Source organism: Haematobia irritans, chromosome 5 (assembly GCF_050003625.1).
Source record: "Haematobia irritans isolate KBUSLIRL chromosome 5, ASM5000362v1, whole genome shotgun sequence".
Lineage (NCBI taxonomy): Eukaryota > Metazoa > Arthropoda > Insecta > Diptera > Muscidae > Haematobia > Haematobia irritans.
The window spans coordinates 100,682,327-100,697,552 of record NC_134401.1 but is presented as its reverse complement, the minus strand read 5'-3'; the positions used below and the strand labels follow the sequence as shown (position 1 = coordinate 100,697,552).

General features: G+C 35.3%; 1 protein-coding gene across 2 annotated transcripts in view; it reads left to right on the top strand.

The window, feature by feature from the left end:
- TpnC41C (Troponin C at 41C) overlaps window positions 1-14,977 on the top strand; it is a 50,042-nt gene extending 35,065 nt beyond the window's left edge. For both annotated transcript variants that reach the window (XM_075309407.1, XM_075309408.1), the window contains exons 3-4: window positions 14,253-14,648; window positions 14,727-14,977. In XM_075309407.1, coding sequence (XP_075165522.1) covers window positions 14,253-14,648; window positions 14,727-14,761 — 431 coding nt within the window. In that variant the 3' untranslated portion in view covers window positions 14,762-14,977. The remainder of the gene's footprint in view (window positions 1-14,252; window positions 14,649-14,726) is intronic.
- The last annotated feature ends 249 nt before the right edge of the window (window positions 14,978-15,226 follow it).

Here is a 15,226-nt window from a genome sequence, read left to right as displayed (position 1 = left end):
TTTGGGGGATAAATAGATGGATGGACTGTCACAGCTGGATATATGGATTTTGGTGAAAGTACACAACTATTGCATATATTTGCATTTGCAAGAAATATAAAAAATACCCAGCAAAAAAAGCGTCGTCAAAAAAGTAATGGAAATGTTCTTTTTGGATCCGGAAGTGGTGCAAAATTGACGCAGAAGCGATGAAATTAACATGGGCTTGTCATAGGACGGAAGTCCTCCATTTTAACAGCCGTTGCACTGAATCTGCATCACTTATTTAGGTGTGATCCGAATTCAATATTTTGGATGTAAACTAAAAAATTCTGTGATATTTTTTGTCAAATAAATAATTTTTATAATTTTTAATGGATTCTAATGCTTGTCGGAAACGATTGACCTCAAATATTTTCAAAAATTCACAATTTTTATACCCTCCATCATAGGATGGGGGTATATTAACTTTGTCATTCCGTTTGTAACACATCGAAATATTGCTCTAAGACCCCATAAAGTATATATATTCTGGGTCGTGGTGAAATTCTGAGTCGATCTAAGCATGTCCGTCCGTCCGTCCGTCCGTCTGTTGAAATCACGCTAACTTCCGAACGAAACAAGCTATCGACTTGAAACTTGGCACAAGTAGTTGTTATCGATGTAGGTCGGATGGTATTGAAAATGGGCCATATCGGTCCACTTTTACGTATAGCCCCCATATAAAGGGACCCTCAGATTTGGCTTGTGGAGCCTCTAAAAGAAGCATATTTCATCCGATCCGGCTAAAATTTGGTATATGGTGTTGGTATATCGTCTCTAACAACCATGCAAAAATTGGTCCACATCGGTCCATAATTATATATAGCCCCCATATAAACCGATCCCCAGATTTGGCTTGTGGAGCCTCTAACAGAAGCATATTTCATCCGATCCGGCTGAAATTTGGTATATGGTGTTGGTATATGGCCTATAACAACCATGCAAAAATTGGTTCACATCAGTCCATAATTATATATAGCCCCCATATAAACCGATCTCCAGATTTGGCTTGCGGAGCCTAAAAGAGAAGCATATTTCATCCGATCCGGCTGAAATTTGGTATATGGTGTTGGTATATGGTCTCTAACAACCATGCAAAAATTGGTTCACATCAGTCCATAATTATATATAGCCCCCATATAAACCGATCTCCAGATTTGGCTTGCGGAGCCTAAAAGAGAAGCATATTTCATCCGATCCGGCTGAAATTTGGTATATGGTGTTGGTATATGGTCTCTAACAACAATGCAAAAATTGGTCACATCGGTCCATAATTATATATAGCCCCCATATAAACCGATCGCCAGATTTGGCTTGTGGAGCCTCTAACAGAAGCATATTTCATCCGATCCGGCTGAAATTTGGTACATGATGTTGGTATATGGTCTCTAACAACCATGTAAAAATTGGTTCCCATCGGTCCATAATTATATATAGCCCCCATATAAACCGATCCCCAGATTTGGCTTGCGGAGCCTCAAAGAGAAGAAAATTTCATCCGATCCGGTTGTAATTTGGAACATGGTCCATATCGGTCCATAATTATATATAGCCCCCATATAAAACGTTCTCCAGATTTGACCTCCGGAGCCTCTTGGAGGAGCAAAATTCATCCGATCCGGTTCAAAGTAGGAACGTGGTGTTAGTATATGGTCGCTAACAACCATACCAAAATTGGTCCAATCACACAAAAATTGGTCCATATCGGTTCATAATCATGGTTGCCACTAGAGCCAAAAATAATCTACCAAAATTTTATTTCTATAGAAAATGTTGTCAAAATTTTATTTCTAGAGAAAATTTTGTTAAAATTTTATTCGGTTCATAATAAAATTTTCATCATTGTCAAAATTTTATTTCTATAGAAAATTTTGTTCAAATTTTATTCGGTTCATAATCATAGTTGCCACTCGAGCCAAAAATAATCGACCAAGATTTTATTTCTATAGAAAATTTTGTCAAAAGTTTATGTCTATAGAACATTTTGTTAAAATTTTATTTCTGTAGAAATTTTTGTCAAAATTTTCTTTCCACAGAAAATTTTGTCAAAATGTTTATTTCTATAGAAAATTTTGTGAAAATTTTATTTCCATAGAAAATTTTTTAATATTTTCTTTCTGTAGAAAATTTTGACAACATTTTATGTCTACTTTGTCAAACTGAATTATATACGTATTGGATCGATCTTTTTTGATTTAATATATACCAAGTATGGACATACAATTTAGAAGATGGTGTTAGGAGGTTTTAAGATACCTTGCCATCGGCAAGCGTTACCGCAACTTAAGTAATTCGATTGTGGATGGCAGTGTTTAGAAGAAGTTTCTAAGCAATCCATGATGGAGGGTACATAAGCTTCGGCCTGGCCGAACTTACGGCCGTATATACTTGTTTCAAATTGGATTTAGAATTTTTTTTCAACAAAATTTAAATGATTTTGTACCATTTTATGAATTCTTATTCTGTTTTTAAACTACTTGAAACAAAAAATTTTAAAATTACCCATTAAAAGTATGAAAAACCTAAGTTATAAAAAATTGAATTAAAAGAACTTCCTGGGTAGCTAAAATAAAGAACATCATTGGGAGTGCATCTTCTGGAAGTGCTTTTAAAGTTGTGCCTTTCGAAGAACTTCAAAATTTTTTTGCTGGGTACTATTAACAAACATATATTGCAAATTCTTCGACTTAGTCGAATGTTCGATGCCCTCTATCAAGGATCGATCGCACCCCAAAATAGTTTGTGAAAGCACTTTGATTGAAAGCACTTTTATTATGTCAGATCACAATAACTTTGTTCAAGATAAAATGGGCCTATGAAAACGTACCATTCGATACAGATTTCAATAGTTGCACATGAACAAATGCTTCCGAACTGGTAGAAAAATGTGATAATATTAACGCATTTTTTATTGTGAGCGACTGAAATCATTTCATACAAACAATGAAAATTTTCGTTATGGTCATAATTTTTCTACTAAATAACGTAACATTTCCTATTAGGTTAGGTTAGGTATAGTGGCAGCCCGATATTTCGGGCTCACTTAGACTATTCAGTCCATTGCGATACCACAGTGGTGAACTTGTCTCTTATCAGTGAGTGCTCCTCAATGACTAGGAATCTCAATTTTATATCCAAGTCCGAACGGCGTTCCTTATTGCATTGAAACCAATTAGAGAAGTTTTGAAACACTCAGAAATGTAAACAGCATTACTGAGGTTGGATAATCCACTGCTGGAAAACAAAAAGTGTTTATTCGAAACTAGGTTTGAACCCACGACCCTGTGTATGCAAGGCGGGTATGCTAACCATTGTACCACGGTGGCTACCATTTCCTACTACTAATGAACATTTTCATTGAAAGAAACATTTTCGTTATGTACATAAAAAATGTTTGTTGTCTCAATGAGTGACATGAATAACTGATAGAATTATAACGTAGTTGTCGGCGATACATAAAGGCTGTATATATTCTAGAAAAGTCGAAGTAGATTGTTATCCTTGATGTGGGAAATCCTTTCGCTCGGGTCTGAAGGATATTCGATCGATCAGCTTATCCTAATTCCTTTTTAAGACTTTAGAGAGGCTGATAGATATTTATCTTACATGGACGAAATATACTGTTGTTCATAAATATCGGCGTAAATCTTATATTTCGAACTCAAATTATCCTTTGTACCTTCGTGTGACAAAGAATAATGGTCTAGGCGTAAATTGTTTAAAGTCAGAACTTGTCTTGTACTGCAACGAACGCTAAATTCAAACGGTGAAGGCCATCTCATTAGTTGGAATTGAAGTTACCCTGGGTTAGTATGCCAAATATTGGACAGGAAGCTGAGCTTAATAAGGGATAAAGGGCGAGAGAAGCCATGGTAGCTTTGTACTCGTGCAAAAAGGCGGTAGGGAAAAAGTGGGTACTAAAGTTGTGCATTATGGTTAGGTTATGTTAGGTTAGGTTAGATTAACTAAAAGTATCTATTACATATAGGCATTTCTAGTTTCTAGCGTTGAACCCTCCAGATCATTTTCTTCTGTTAAACCAACCTGTGTGTTTCAAAAACATTAGCAGACTGTTAACGTTTTCCAGATCCGTCAGTAATCTAAAGTTATATGCCCCAAAATTCGCCTACGCCTTACACAAAATGAAGGACACTCACACAAGAGGTGTTTAATTGATTCCTTTTCCTCCGCATCATGACAGCTCACACAGTTGTCATTATACTTATACTTACCTGCAAGCTCCTGATTCTAAATAGTTCTCCTGAAATATGGAAGGGAGTTCCTAGCCTTGCTAACTCATCCACATTGCAGTTCCTGGGTATGTTACTGTGGCTAAACACCCATATTAGGAGAATATTGTACTGTTCGGCTATCTCGTTGAGAGATTTTTGCAGCAGTCGATGAAGAAACACAGAGTCCAAGGATTTTATTGCAGCCTGACTGTCTGAGTATATATTAATGCCAACATTTGTTGGAACATTATTTCTCAGCCAATTTGTCACCTCTTTTATTGCTAATATTTCAGACTGAAAAACACTACAGTTATTAGGCTATTCGAAGTTCCAGGTCTTTAGAATATACTCCGAAACCCACTAGTCCATCCGAATTTGGATCAATCAGTGTAGAAATCTATATAACGTTTATTCCCCGGGGTCTGTGTGCACCGTGCCTCATTGTTGGGGTTTAGAATTTCAAACTTTTTCGCCAGATTGTAATCCACTACATCTGCCATTATTTTGTGAACCGAACTTTGACCGTGCTTTTTTCCGACCACAGTCGTAGTTGCAGCTGACTGTTCGGCCAATATGTCTAAAGGCAGTAGATGTAGCATGACATTAAGAGAATATGTTCCTGTCTTACTGAATGCCCCTGACATATACAAAATCAATAAGTATATACCGAACCTACGGCCGGCCAGGCCGAATCTTATGTACCCTCCACCATTGATTACATAGAAAATTCTACTAAAGACTGTCATTCACAATCGAATTACTTGGGTTTCGGTAACACTTGCCGATGGCAAGATATCTTAAAACTTCTTAACACCGTCTTCAAAATTGGAAGTTAGTCCATACCGGGTATATATTAAACAAAACAAGTATATAAAGCAGTAAATTCGGCCGGGCCGAATTTTAAATACCCACCACCATGAATCAAGTATAATAGTTTACTATGAAAACTCTTCGTCGTAGTGGGTTACTTGATAATATATAGAATTGTAGGGGGTTTGATGACAAATATTCTCCCAAACGAGCCAGCTCCCGAAGACAAACTTTAAAGATTCTACCTATGAAGGCCAGATAAGATTCTGGATTTATGAGAACCAATTTTGTTTGAGTTTTAGACAAAATATAAACAAATCGTGTATATGTTGAAATTACGCCTTGACTTAAAATCTTAAATCTGTAGATTTTTCCGCATTTATTTAAATACGATGAGTAAAATCTGGAACTTTTACTTTCAGTTTAAAGCAATTTTCATGATCAGTGCGCCTGCTATACCCTGAAAGAGGTGTTTTCTTTTTTGAGAAAGCAAAGTTTTCTTTTGACACAAATTTTAGAGACAATCGTTGAATAAACGAAAACACTTTATAAGAAAAAGACATTTCGTTTGTCTAAAATTTTATTATAAATTACTAATTTCCAGCAAATCGGATAAAAACTAAGGATTCTAGAAGCCCAAGAAATAAAGCCGGGAGATCGGTGTATATGGGGGCTATACCAAAACATGGACCGATAGGCACCATTTGCTACTCACATATTTGTGATCTTAAAATACCTCCAGATTTTCAATTTCAAATAAATCGGCCAGAAAATATAGTCTCTAGACGCCCAAGAAGTAAAAATCGAGAGATCAGTCTATATTGGGGTTATACCAAAAAATGGACCGATATACCTCAATTTCGGCACTCTTATTTGTGGTCTAAAAATCCCTCTAGATTTCGAATTTCAGGCAAATCATGTAATAAATACAGTTTATTGTAGCTCAAGAATTTCAGGCAAAGCGGATGTTAAATATAGTTTCTAGAAGCCCAAGAAGCAAAATGGGAGATCGGTCTATATGGGGGCTATACCAAAAAATGGACCGATGGGCACCATTTTCGGCACACCTTTTTATGGTCCCAAAAGAACTCTACATTTTCAATTTCAGAAAAATCGGATAGAAAATATAGTTTCTAGAATCCCAAGATCAGTCTCTATGGGGGCTATATCAAAACATGGACCGATGAGCACCATTTTCGGCATACCTTTTTATGGTCCTCGAATACCTCTAGATTTCCAATTTCAGGCTAATCGGATGGTAAATATAGTTTCTAGAAGCCCTAAAAGCAAAATCGGGATATCGGTCTATATGGGGGCTATACAAAAACATGGACCGATGAGAACCATTTTCGGCACACCTTTTTATGGTCCTCAAGTACCTCTATATTTTCAATTTCAGGCAAATTGGATAAAAACTACGGGTTTTGTAGGCCCAAGACTCCAAATCGGGAGGTTGGTTTATATGGGGGCTATATCAAAACATGGACCTATGCGGACCATTTTCGACACACCTCTTTATGGTCCTAAAATACCTCTAGATTTTCAATTTCAGACAAATCGGATAGAAAATACTGTTTCTAGACGCGTAAGAATAAAAATCGGGAGATCGGTCTATATGGGGGCTATACCAAAACATGGACCGATATGGACCATTTTCGACACACCTCTTTATAGTCCCACAATACCTCTAGATTTCCAATTTCAGGCAAATCGGATGGTAAATATAGTTTCTAGACGCCCAAGAAGCAAAATCGGGAGATCGGTCTATATGGGGGCTGTATCAAAACATGGACCGATGAGAACCATTTTCGGTACACCTTTTTATGGTCCTCAAATACCTCTATACTTTCAATTTCAGGCAAATTGGATAAAAACTACGGGTTTTATAGGCCCAAGACTCCAAATCGGGAGGTTGGTTTATATGGGGGCTATATCAAAACATGGACCTATGCGGACCATTTTCGACACACCTCTTTATGGTCCTAAAATACCTCTAGATTTTCAATTTCAGACAAATCGGATAGAAAATACTGTTTCTAGACGCCTAAGAAGTAAAATCGGGAGATCGGTCTATATGGGGGCTATACTAAAACATGGACCGATACGGACCATTTTCGACACACCTCTTTATGGTCCCAAAATACCTCTAGATTTCCAATTTGAGGCAAATCTGGTAAAAACTACGGTTTTTATAGGCCCAAGACCCCAAATCGGGAGGTCGGTTTATATGGGGACTATATCAAAACTTGGACCGATATAGCCCATCTTCGAACTTGACCTGCCTGCAAACAAAAAACTAATCTGTGCCAAATTTCGGGACGATAGCGCCATTATTGAAGGCTGTAGAGTGATTACAACAGACAGACAGACAGACAGACAGACAGACGGACAGACGGACATGCTTATATCGTCTTAGAATTTCTCCCTGATCAAGAATATATATACTTTATATAGTCGGAAATCGATATTTCGATGTGTTACAAACGGAATGACAAACTTATTATACCCCCGTCACCATTTTATGGTGGTGGGTATAAAAAGGTCGATTAAAAACGTATATAATTCAGTTTGACACAATTTTCTATAGAAATAAAATTTTGACAAAATTTTCTATAGAAATAAAATTTTGACAAAATTTTCTATAGAAATAAAATGTTGACAAAATTTTCTATAGAAATAAAAGTTTCATAAAATTTTCTATAGAAATATAATTTTGACAAGTACGGGAAGTCTAAACTCGGGCGGGGCCGACTATATTATACCCTGCACCACTTTGTAGATCTAAATTTTCGATACCATATCACATCCGTCAAATGTGTTGGGCGCTATATATAAAGGTTTGTCCCAAATACATTCATTTAAATATCATTCGATTTGGACAGAATTTGATAGACTTCTCTAAAATCTATAGACTCTAAATTTAAGTCGGCTAATGCACTAGGGTGGAACACAATGTTAGTAGAAAACCAGTAAGGAAAGTCTAAAGTCGGGCGGGGCCGACTATATTATACCCTGCACCACTTTGTAGATCTAAATTTTCGATACCATATCACATCCGTCAAATGTGTTGGGGCTATATATAAAGGTTTGTCCCAAATACATACATTTAAATATCACTCGATTTGGACAGAATTTGATAGACTTTTACAAAATCTATAGACTCAAAATTTAAGTTGGCTAATGCACCAGGGTGGAACACAATGTTAGTAAAAAACCAGTAAGGAAAGTCTAAAGTCGGGCGGGGCCGACTATATTATACCCTGCACCACTTTGTAGATCTAAATTTTCGATACCATATCACATCCGTCAAATGTGTTGGGGCTATATATAAAGGTTTGTCCCAAATACATACATTTAAATATCACTCGATTTGGACAGAATTTGATAGACTTTTACAAAATCTATAGACTCAAAATTTAAGTTGGCTAATGCACCAGGGTGGAACACAATGTTAGTAAAAAAATATGGGAAACGTTTAAATCTGAAGCAATTTTAAGGAAACTTCGCAAAAGTTTATTTATGATTTATCGCTCGATATATATGTATTAGAAGTTTAGGAAAATTAGAGTCATTTTTACAACTTTTCGACTAAGCAGTGGCGATTTTACAAGGAAAATGTTGGTATTTTGACCATTTTTGTCGAAATCAGAAAAACATATATATGGGAGCTATATCTAAATCTGAACCGATTTCAACCAAATTTGGCACGCAAAGCTACAATGCTAATTTTACTCCCTGTGCAAAATTTCAACTAAATCGGAGTTAAAAATTGGCCTCTGTGGTCATATGAGTGTAAATCGGGCGAAAGCTTTATATGGGAGATATATCCAAATCTGAACCGATTTCAAGCAAATTTGGAACGCATAGTTACAACGCTAATTCTACTCCCTATGCAAAATTTCAACTAAATCGGAGCAAAAAATTGGCCTCTGTGGGCAAATGAGTGTAAATCGGGCGAAAGCTATATATGGGAGCTATATCTAAATCTGAACCGATTTGGCTGATATTTTGCAAGTTTTTCGAGACTCATAAAATATTCGGATGTACGGAATTTGAGGAAGATCGGTTGATATACACGCCAATTATGACCAGATCGGTGAAAAATATATATGGCAGCTATATCTAAATCTGAACCGATTTTTTCCAAAATCAATAGGGATCGTCTTTGAGCCGAAACAGGACCGTATACCAAATTTTAGGACAATCGGACTAAAACTGCGAGCTGTACTTTGCACACAAAAATACATCAACAGACAGACAGACAGACAGACAGACGGACAGACAGACGGACAGACAGACGGACAGACAGACAGACGGACATCGCTAAATCGACTCAGAATTTAATTCTTAGCCGATCCGTATACTAAAAGGTTGGTCTATGATTACTCCTTCTTGGCGTTACATACAAATGCACAAACTTATTATACCCTGTACCACAGTAGTGGTGAAGGGTATAAATATGGGAAACATTTAAATCTGAAGCAATTTTAAGGAAACTTCGCAAAAGTTAATTTATGATTTATCGCTCGATATATATGTATTAGAAGTTTAGGGAAATTAGAGTAATTTTTACAACTTTTCGACTAAGCAGTGGCGATTTAACAAGGAAAATGTTGGTATTTTGACCATTTTTGTCGAAATCAGAAAAACATATATATGGGAGCTATATCTAAATCTGAACTGATGTCAAATCAAATTTGGCACGCATAGCAACAATGCTAATTCTACTCCCTGTGCAAAATTTCAACTAAATCGGAGTTAAAGATTTGCCTCTGTGGTCATATGAGTGTAAATCGGGCGAAAGCTATATATGGGAGATATATCTAAATCTGAACCGATTGCAACCAAATTTGGCACGCATAGCTACAATGCTAATTCTACTCCCTATGCAAAATTTCAATTAAATCGTAGCAAAAAATTGGCCTCTGTGGTCATATGAGTGTAAATCGGGCGAAAGCTATATATGGGAGCTATATCTAAATCTGAACCGATTTCAACCAAATTTGGCACACATAGCTACAATGCTAATTCTACTCCCTGTGCAAAATTTCAACTAAATCGGAGCAAAAAAATTGGCCTCTGTGGTCATTTGAGTGTAAATCGGGCGAAAGCTATATATGGGAGATATATCTAAATCTGAACCGATTTCAACCAAATTTGACACGCATAGCTATAATGCTAATTTTACTCCCTGTGCAAAATTTCAATTAAATCGGAGCAAAAAATTGGCCTCTGTGGGCAAATGAGTGTAAATCGGGCGAAAGCTATATATAGGAGCTATATCTAAATCTGAACCGATTTGGCTGATATTTTGCAAGTTTTTCGAGACTCATAAAATATTCGGAAGTACGTAATTTGAGGAAGATCGGTTGATATACACGCCAATTATGTCCAGATCGGTGAAAAATATATATGGCAGCTATATCTAAATCTGAACCGATTTTTGCCAAAATCAATAGGGATCGTCTTTGAGTCGAAACAGGACCCTATACCAAATTTTAGGACAATCGGACTAAAACTACGAGCTGTACTTTGCACACAAAAATACACCAACAGACAGACAGACGGACAGACAGACAGACGGACATCGCTAAATCGACTCAGAATTCAATTCTAAGACGATCGGTATACTAAACGATGGGTCTCAGACTTTTCCTTCTTGGCGTTACATACAAATGCACAAACTTATTATACCCTGTACCACAGTGGTGGTGAAGGGTATAAAAAACTTTCTATAAAAATAAAATTTTGACAAAATTTCCTATAGAAATAAAATTTCGACAAAATATTCTATGGAAATAAAATTTTGACAAAATTTTCTATAGAAATTTTCTATAGAAATAATATTTTGACAAAATTTTCTATAGAAATAAAATTTTGACAAAATTTTCTACAGAAATGAAATTTTGACAACATTTTCGATAGAAATAAAATTTTGACAAAATTTTCTATAGAAATAAAATTTTTACAAAATTTTCTATAGAAATAAAATTTTGACAAAAATTTCTATAGAAATAAAATTTTATAAAATTTTCTATAGAAATAAAACTTTTAAAAGCCTTCTATAAAAATAAAATTTTGACAAAATTTCCTATAGAAATAAAATTTCGACAAAATATTCTATGGAAATAAAATTTTGACAAAATTTTCTATAGAAATAATATTTTGACAAAATTGTCTATAGAAATAAAATTTTGACAAAATTTTGTATAGAAATAAAATTGTGACAAAATTTTTTATAGTAATAAAATTTTATTGTTTTTTTTTTTTTGATCACAGCTTAAAACCATGCATTGACTAAACTACAAGTGTAGCTTAACCAACAGAGGAAAAATATTTCGGAAGGTTCAAGTGTAGTTCACTTTGGGTTGAGTGAATTACCCGAATTTATTCTGATAATTGGTTGATAGTTTTGCTGCAAGTAGAGGATGCTGATGAGGAATGTGGTAATTCCGAAACAACTGTACATCCAACCATCTTGCAGTCTATAGGACTTTGCCCAAATAAATTTGACAAGCATACTTTTCCTCTGTTGGTTAAGCTACACTTGTAATTTAGTCAATGCATGGTTTTAAGCTGAGATCAAAAACAAAAAAATAATGATTGAAGAGAAACCAACAATAACAAACAAAACGAATGAGTAATCAAATTTTGACAAAATTTTCTATAGAAATAAAATATTGGTAGATTATTTTTCGCGATATGGATCAATTTTTGTGTGATTGGGAATCGGCTATATATAACTATAGACCGATATGGACCTATTTTGGCCATATACTAGCGTAATGTACCAAATTTCAACCGAATCGGATGAATGTTGCTCCTCCAAGAGTTTTCCGGATTTTTAGAGACCATATATTAACACCACGAACCAAATTTCAACCGGATCGTGTGCATTTTGCTTCTCCAAGATGCTCCGGAGGTCAAATGGACCGATATGGACAAATTTTTGCATGGTTTGTAGATACCGTATACTAACACCACGTATCAAATTTCAACCGGATCGGATGAATTTTTCTCCTCCAAGAGGTTCCGAGGAGCAAATCTGAGGATCGGTTTATATTGGGGCTTTATATAATTATGGACCTATACACTGTTAGAAAAATATGTTTTTCATATGTTCCCATATAAACAAAATGTGTTTCGGGCACAATTTTTAAACACAATATATTTAAGTGCAAACATGTAATGTTCCTACACTAACACTAAATGTTTGGGACATCTATATTAATATGTTAGAATATATTATGTTTGGGGCATGAATGTTTCATAAAAATCATATGTGTGAATGCAAACATATATAAATTTACAAATTTCAACTAAACATACATATGTTGTGATATTTTATTCAAAGCGACAGAGAGAGTATAGAGAAAGAAATAGAGATGGAAACCGGGAGAGTTGACGAAAGATATCAACATAACACAGCGAAAGAATCAAAAGAGAACAATTTCTGTGAAACCGCTTGTATGTTGTTTCGGAAAACTGTTTTATGATAAGGCCAAAAATTTCATATGCTTAAGTCTAAATATTATTTAATTTGAATAAAGAGAATAGACAGTCGGAACCAAGAGAATAGATATTTGAAAAACAAACAGCATATGTTTTCGCCTTGAGAGCAGCATTTTATGTATGTGTGGACATGTGTTTTGTTTATCATTTTGGCATTATGGGCACAATTTTTTTCTTGGTTCGTTAAAAGAAATCAGGGGTCTTCATAAAAATAACGAAAGGGCACTATACTCTTTTTAGAGTTGGGACAGTAAAATGAAATAAGGAGGAAATAGTGAAAAATTACACAGTAAAATGTATAAAAACAAAGTTTAAATCCTCTTTATTAATAAGTAGTCCACGAGGAGTTGACGGACACCTTCAAATATAAAAAATGGTCCTCGGTTCGATTCTCCGTGCAGGCGAAAGGTAAAATTTAAAAAAATTATAAAAGTGAATTATTCACTTTTATAATTTTTTAAATTTTATTATTTGTATTACAGAAAAAAAAACATTATTTGTATTACAGAAAAAGGTGCCAAGAACTATAATATTTCGTGGAAGTGAAAATTACGAGTATGTTAGGCAATGAGCACAATCGTCTTTGGGAAAAATTCTTCCAAGCATATGATATTTTTGGGCTCAAAATGCTTCCAAACATATAATATGTTCACATAAAACAAACATATTAATGTTTCGGCAGTATCCAATAATATATGTGCTTCCTGCAAAATATGTTTGGAACATATGTTAAAGAAGCGATTTTTTTTGAGGGTGTAGGGACCAATTTTTGCGTGGTTATTAGATAGCATATACTTACACCTCGTCCCAAATTTCAACCGGAATGGATGAATTATACTCCGCCAAAAGGCTCCGGAGGTCAAATCTGGGGATCGGTTTATATGGAGGTTATTTATAATTATGGACCGATATGGATCATGTTTTGCATTGTTGTTAGAGACCACATAATAACACCCCTTACCAAATTTCAACCAGATCGGATGAATTTTGCTCCTCGAAGAGGTTCCGGAGGTCCAATCTGAGGATCGATTTATATGGGGGCTATATATACCGCGAGCCAAATATGGTGGTCGGTTTATATGGGGGCTATACGTAAAAGTGGTCCATTTGCAATACCATCCGACCTACTTATGGCAAGTTTCAAGTCGATAGCTTGTTTCCTTCGGATGTTAGCGTGATTTCAACAGACGGACGGACGGACGTGCTTAGATCGACTCAGAATTTCACCACGACCCAGAATATATATACTTTATGGGGAAATATTTCGATATGACACCAAGGGTACCAAGGGTACGGAATGACACCAAGGGTAGCTCTGTACCGGTCCTATGATTGCTGCATTTACCGCAGGCCTTTTACATATTTACATATTAAAACTATTTCTCCATGCCCAGTAAAGTAATATGATCACTTCAAACATGTGTCAAAAGCAAAATGTTATTGTTGGAGGGGAAGATCCTCGGAAATTATGTAATTGATTTCGACAGTCATGTATATGTTTGGACAGAAAACTATTTTTTGCCGGAAACATGTTCCCAGTCCAAAAATACTATTTGGCTCTTGAAACATGTTTGAGGTGATCATATTCCTTTTTTGTGTGTATTCATCCTAACATAATAACATTTTTTTTAATATTGAACATTATTAATAGGACATTTCTCTCCACTTTTTCTATAGTTCTTCGCAATGCCTTCAACGCCTTCGATCCCGAAAAGAATGGCTATATCAATACCCAGATGGTGGGTACCATTCTCAGTATGTTGGGTCATCAATTGGACGATGCCACATTAGCTGAAATTATCGCTGAAGTCGATGAGGATGGTTCGGGACAAATTGAATTTGAAGAATTCACAACATTGGCTGCCCGTTTCCTGGTTGAAGAAGATGCCGAGGCAATGATGCAAGAACTCAAGGAAGCTTTCCGTTTGTATGACAAAGAAGGCAATGGTTATATTACCACCGGTGTATTGCGTGAAATCTTACGTGAATTGGATGACAAACTGACCAATGAAGATTTGGACATGATGATTGAGGAAATCGATTCTGATGGTTCGGGTACCGTAGATTTTGATGGTAAGTGTGAATAAAGAAAAATTTGAAACAAAAGGAGAAAGGTAATGGGATTTTATGTTGTTTTTTTCTCTCTTCTAGAATTCATGGAGGTTATGACTGGTGGTGATGATTAAATCCTGTGTTTCTATATGGTTCGGCGAAAAGACCCAGAGCAACTCTTAAACCCTAAGCAGCATTACTCTTACATACACACACACACACTGATCAGCCAATCAATATCCCAAATGTATAATAATATACCAAAATATGTATACGATTTATCAAAATTATATAGTTATTATTTAAATACATAAAAAAATGCAAGAAAATATATATTTTATAAAACACTACTCAACACACTCAACATTTACTTTTATTATTAGAAAAATTATTAATAATTTAAATAAAACAAAAAATACATAAAAAACCAAAAAGCCCTTCAAACTAAACCAAAAAACACCACAGACTAACTGATTAACCAAATGAAGGGGTAGGAGATTAGAGGTTTAGGCTACACAATTTGGCTTTCGAGATCATTATGTTATACGAAAATCTCAACCCTTCACTTCCCCTTTGGGATATTTTTCTTCCGATGACAT